Raw genomic sequence first — 6,025 nt, forward strand, 5'->3', positions numbered from 1 at the left:
CCAAACCGCTCTGTGATTCTATGAATTCCCCCTTAAATGTGATGACATCTACCACACAGTCAAGATTCCCAGGCATCAGAGACAAAACTGCTGGTCTCTTTCCCCCCCCACCCCCTTTGTTCTAATTACATTTTATTTTTGAGAACAAATACAACAAGCTAGCTGTTAAATCAGCAGATCCAGACCTGCAGGAATTAGAGCAGCAACGTGTGCTACAGAGGTGAAAGGAGAAGCCACTTTTATGGATGCCTATTTTTAAGTGTAAGGGCATGACTTCAAAATGTCCTGAACTTGCCTGCAATTTCAGAAGATGGCTTGGGATGCGTTTAGAAAGACAGCAGTAAGCCAAAATACTGCTGCATCCATTTGGACAAAGCTGCTTTGGCTACCACAAAACTACAAGTACGTGCTAAAGTTCAGGTTTTAGCTATCAGCTGTTTGCAAGGACAAGAAGGCAAATCTCATCAGACCACTTCAAAAGACTGCTCCTGCCAGTAGGCACGTGTAACAAAAATATTTATTTACTCTCCTTTGAATTTCTTCATGCATAGCATTATCACCACCTGGACTTTGCACTCATTCATACAATGAGCAAAATGAAGTGTTATTGCTCACTGAAGGTATGAGCCTCAAAATACGACAGGAGTATGTTTCACAATTCTGCTGAGAGCCAGCAGCACTTAGCTCACAGTAAGGTGTCAAATACCAGGAAGATAAACACTTCTTTTCACACTGCCAAATAAAAATGCAGCTGTACGCACGTATTAGACACCCATGAATACCACCATTTTTTCCCCAAAAACTTTACCTTGAGGGCAGAAATACTTATGGCTTGAACATCACCTCCAAACTCTTCACAGACCACATCGTGAGCCAGCAACTCCTTCTTTACTCTTTCAGGATCAGCTTCCGGTTTGTCACATTTATTAATGGCAAGGATAATAGGAACTAAAAAGAGAACAAATTCATTACCAACCCAACCAAAGTTTGCTGTTGCTAGCACAATTGCAACAACAGGCTGTGACCTCTTAGAACGAATCATCTCACTTGCTGCCTATTCCCTGAGTGGCCGCTGAGATCTCAGCCACCACAAGTAAGCTGGAGAAGTTATCCTAGTAGGGAAGGGAAAATACCCCCAGCAGTAACTCCCCACACACCCCCTATAAGTGCTTTCCTCACCAACCTACAAGTCCTACAAAAACATGAGTGTTTTCTGTATTACTGCAACATTCAGTATATTTTCAAACACCTTCCCCGGGGAGAGGGAATGGGATGCTGACAGTTACTTGCCAAGTTCTGTGGATTCCAATTCAAGGAGTTTCTTTCGGGAGGCGAGTAAGTGTTTGCAAAGTGCTCATGATCTGAGCTGTGTAGTAACGCACACCTTGTGTAGTGACTGTGTGAACTGGGCTTGCCACTCCCTTCAAAGTGTAGTAATAACAAGTTAATGCACTGTACCTCCTGCATTTTTAGCATGTTGAATGGATTCTATAGTTTGCTGCATCACTCCATCTTCTGCCGCTACAACCAGTATGACGATGTCAGTAACTTGGGTACCTCTTGCTCGCATGGCCGAAAAAGCCGCGTGACCAGGAGTATCTAGAAAAGTTATCTTTTCCCCCGAAGGCAAATGCACTGTGAACAAATGCAGATGGTACGGTCTAGATCAGCATTTCACATAGCTTTACCTGACCTACTGTAAATGAAGCATTGCTCCTTTGAGAACTTATTTAAACGACATATTTTAGGCAGACAAGTAACTGTTGGCACGGAGGTCAAAGGTGCTTTTAACTCCTCAGAAAGTACTAGTGTCCTGCGTTCTTTCATAAATCAAAATAGTCCAAATACAATTCCAACTGCACCGACAATCTATTTCAAAGTCCCATCCACATACTTACAAGGGTTATCACAAGCTATGACTTCCTTTTTCCTGAAATGTTTATTTTTTCCCAGTGAACTGGCAGCAAGTCAGCCCGTTATGCAACTCAGAGCTCTACACACACGTGCGCACACGTGAATCATACCAAGGAAAGCACCGATGTGTTGCGTAATGCCTCCTGCTTCCATTGATGCCACCTGAGTTTTTCGTAGACTGTCAAGTAAGGTGGTTTTCCCATGATCGACGTGGCCCATGATGGTAACAACCGGGGGCCGCGGGGTCAGTACTGCTGGGTCTGCAGGAGGCCTACAATTAAAACAAAAACGTGGTTTGTACATACTGAAAAAGCTCCCGGCACGACATTCGTGCCCACTGTGGCTAACGGAGAGCTCTTCACCAGAACTCGGTGATGGATGGGGTAAGCCTGCTTCTCCCACCGGGATCACCAATCCTAGCTTCACCGCACAGTATTACTGCTGCTAGTGCAATTCAGTAAATCAAAAAGAATTAGCTTTCCTTCAGGAAACGGCACAGAAAAAGCTCACCTAAACCAAATCAAATCGAGTACCAGTTTTATGGTCAAAAAAATCAAAATATTAAACTTGACCTTTTAATTATTATCAGATTGTGACTGTATCAGGTATCAGCAACTCCTGTCAGAACAAAGAAAATACAGCATATGAAAAACACTTGCACAAAGAGGATAGAAAGAGCCGAAAAGAGCAGTTCACGGCGTACCTTTTCACAGCATCTGTGTTTTCTCTTTGTTTTTCCTTTTTCAGTTTCGCCGATTTATACTTCATTCCTGATTTATTAAGAACTAGCTTAATAAGGTCTTCATGTAAGATGGAATCTGGTTCTACAGAATCAAGGTCAATATCTGTGTACAGCAGCGCTTCATATATGTGATCTGAAGAAAAGATAAAGGCATTTAACAAAAATATGTGGGACAAAAAAACTCCACCCACTTCACACAGTTTGACTTTTTCATTAGTAGTTTATATTGTGCTAGTAAGTTTCATTCACCAAACATTTTTCCTTCAGTTAGATGTGTCTCAAAGTTCCTGTTACACTACATAGTTGCAGAGATCTTGACTCCAAAATACTTACTGAAAATAACTGCCTTGTTAGATGCTACAATCTTATTTTTCACTCAGATTTTTCAGTTTATTTTTCCATTAACCCCTAAGAAGAAAACAACTGAAGCTCATCTAAGCCAAAGAGCAAAGAAGTGATTCAAGGAGGAAGGAAATGCAATAAACCTGTTCATATGCTACTTTCTTTGGTAGCAGAAATACAGAACATACTGCAGTGGTCAAAAACTGTTACACGCTGACCTAAGTACCATTACTAATCTAGCTCTTGGAGATGTGCAGTGAGACATGACAGACTTTCCTGCTTCTCTCTTCACTGCCGAGTGGGCAGTGTGCCAGCAAAAGTACCCAGCTGGATAAAAAGAGATTGGGAGAATCAGTATTATACAGGTATGGAGTTATTTCAAATGTCAATAGTCAAAACATGCTATTAACCCACCCAAAACATCACTGAGAACTGGCCAAGCTGAGCCACGATTCAACCAAGAATGGTTCACGGGGTTAAAAGAACAAGCCTGCTTCTGTAACGCAGTTGTAAGGGCAGTCACCGAGGGGAGTGTTTGTCCACAAGTCCTGCCCTCTCCCAGTTAATCACACGACTGTTTTAATGAAATACAACTTGCTCCTGAATCCAAGATTCCTGCTCCCAGGGTTTGGTCGTGGGCTGAAGCTCTTCTGCACCTTTTCAATTTAGCCACGAACTCTTTACTCAGAGGGTGCAGCTCTGAGAAACCAAGGTGCAATGCTTTTCCTTCCAGAGTAATTTAGCACCTGGGGGACACAGCGATAAAGAGCAGCCTACACAGATCTGGGTTCTGCTGGAGACGGAAGAGAGTCCTGGCTTCCTCCCATTAAAGCATCCTGCCTGGAAATCTGGACGGCCCAGCTTTCTCCCCTCTTTAGTCTGCCACTGTGCCTACCAACTTTTTCTTTGGTGTGGGTACAATCTACCTTGCTGAGGGAGGGATTAGCTACCACTAACTGACGTTGTCGTAGACATCTTTGCCTTTATCACTCATGAAAGCAGCACGAGGGATTTCAACTGTTCCAACCGAACAACGGAGCAGGCTCTCACCTATGTCTTTACCCATAGCCCGTGCAAGTTCCTCCACAGTCATCCTGTGCCTTATCTCCACTTCACCTTGTGTCAGTGCTATCTTCTTTTTCTTCTTTTTTGTCTCCTACATGGAATTAGACACGTATATAGGAACACATAGCTGGCATAAACTAAGAAATAATAAAAACAACATTAAAAAGGCAATGGTCTCCAGCCATATGATGTCAACACGTCTTGTTTTACTACAATACTAATGAAGTACAATAAACAAATGACTTATCACACTGAATCTTTAAAATGTATAGCATACTATGCAAACTTTTTTCAATTGTTCCAAACAAGGGGGGGAAAAAACAAAATCAACAAAAACAATTTTCACTTTTGTTTGTAATAATTTCCTCCTGCCTCTACAAGATTCAGGACGCTGCTGGTATCAGCACTTTAAGTCATTATTTGAGAGGGATCCAATACAGCCATACATGAAGTACATTTTGTCTTGTAAGTTTGTAATAAATTCTCTATATACATTAATAAAGGTCCTTTTTTTTTTGTAATTAAAATGCTCAAATTGAGTTCTTGTACTTTGAAATTCCACATAAGTCCAGAGACCTTAGATTTTGCCAATTACCTCCTTTGTAGCGAGCTGTCTGTGCTGCGTTAAGGCAACACTGACCAATCTGTCCTTTTGCCAGAACCACGGATACAGCAGGACGGACCGCACGGGATGCGGGGATGACTGCACAGGCTTCCATTGTGCTCTGTAAACTTTTCTGTAGGAGAGAGTACGCAGCTGTCTGCAAGCGCCGCGTAACCGGACCAGGTTTTCAAACTTTCGCATCAAGCCTCGATTCATTTCCTTGCTGAAAGTACAAAGGACACATTGAAATCAGTCTCAAAGCTGACGGATACCCTTTGCTGTGATAACATGGACAGGAACACAAGGCACAAATGTTATGTTTCAAAACACCCTTTTTATTGCTTAACAAGTTGAACTATTTAGTGGGCTTCACCTTTTTCCACTATCCCACTGCATACATACAGATCTACTAATATCCCCATAGTTTACAAGTCTTTCACCTATCCCCACTGGTTTATAATATGAACTCGCAAAACCCCCATTTCGGGCTCTCTGACACTACCTAGATAAAAAGGGACATTTGCACTCCTCATACTACACTGGTAAGAGTTATCCCACTGCAACCTACCTCTCCAAGCCACTCAAACACATTTCCAAAATGCTGCTTATATGAGCATATACCACCACTAAAAGACTGTAGCGTCGTAGTAATGCCAGTGTTGTCACATGGACAGAGATGTCCTTTGAGGCTAAGCCCTGGCTTAGCAATTCAGCTTCCCAAGACGCTTCTGACAGATCATCCCACACCTTGTTTTAACCACCTTAACTTTGGTTTGAGTCATTCCACTATGTATCCTGTACAACAGCCCCCTGTCTGAACTTTTCTTCTTGTTCAGAGCTGCCTATTTTGCCCTGCTCGGGGATGCCGTTCTCTGTACCTTCTATGCCTCCTCTCAAAGGCGGCTTTGTACCATCTTCCATGCAGTTCCCAAGGAGTGAAACGCTAACAATTCCTCCCAGAATGAGTGCGGTCCTTTAAAACCTCTCTCGTATCCGGATCCCTGCAGGAAGTGAGCAGACAAAATAACCAACCAAAAACAGCTCCTTTTTTTTTCCTCTCCCCTAAAGAGAGCTTTAAAGGGGCAGAATCGGTACAACCGAGGAAGCCCCAGGCGCCGCCACAAGACGCTGCAAACCAGCACAAGGTCAGGGCGAGAGCGGCCAAGCTCCCAGAGAACCCCACCGAAGCTGCCAACGGCAAAGAGCCCCCCCCGGCTCTCGGGCCCGCGGGTCAGTGGCCGGGACAGGCGCACCCCTCTGGGTAGCACTGCTCTTACGCACCTCGCGTGGCTGCTACTGCAGAGAAGCCATCAGGCTACGCAGCCCTGCGGCCTAACACGCTACGTCCACGCCCCCGG

The 6,025-nt window shown here is 43.7% G+C and overlaps 1 protein-coding gene across 1 annotated transcript; it reads right to left on the minus strand.

Annotated features, from left to right (window-relative positions):
• Nucleotides 1-808: 808 nt before the first annotated feature.
• On the minus strand, nt 809-4,883 carry LOC104509014 (translation initiation factor IF-2, mitochondrial-like; the record flags this gene model as incomplete). Its single annotated transcript, XM_010150808.1, has 6 exons — nt 4,659-4,883; nt 4,049-4,154; nt 2,618-2,789; nt 2,025-2,185; nt 1,459-1,635; nt 809-948 (listed from the first exon to the last, which is right to left on the minus strand). Coding segments are annotated over exons 1-6 (981 nt in total), but the record flags the coding sequence as incomplete, so codon positions are not given.
• Nucleotides 4,884-6,025: the final 1,142 nt, after the last annotated feature.

The sequence above is a fragment of the Eurypyga helias genome, unplaced genomic scaffold (genome assembly GCF_000690775.1).
Source record: "Eurypyga helias isolate BGI_N326 unplaced genomic scaffold, ASM69077v1 Scaffold43624, whole genome shotgun sequence".
NCBI lineage: Eukaryota > Metazoa > Chordata > Aves > Eurypygiformes > Eurypygidae > Eurypyga > Eurypyga helias.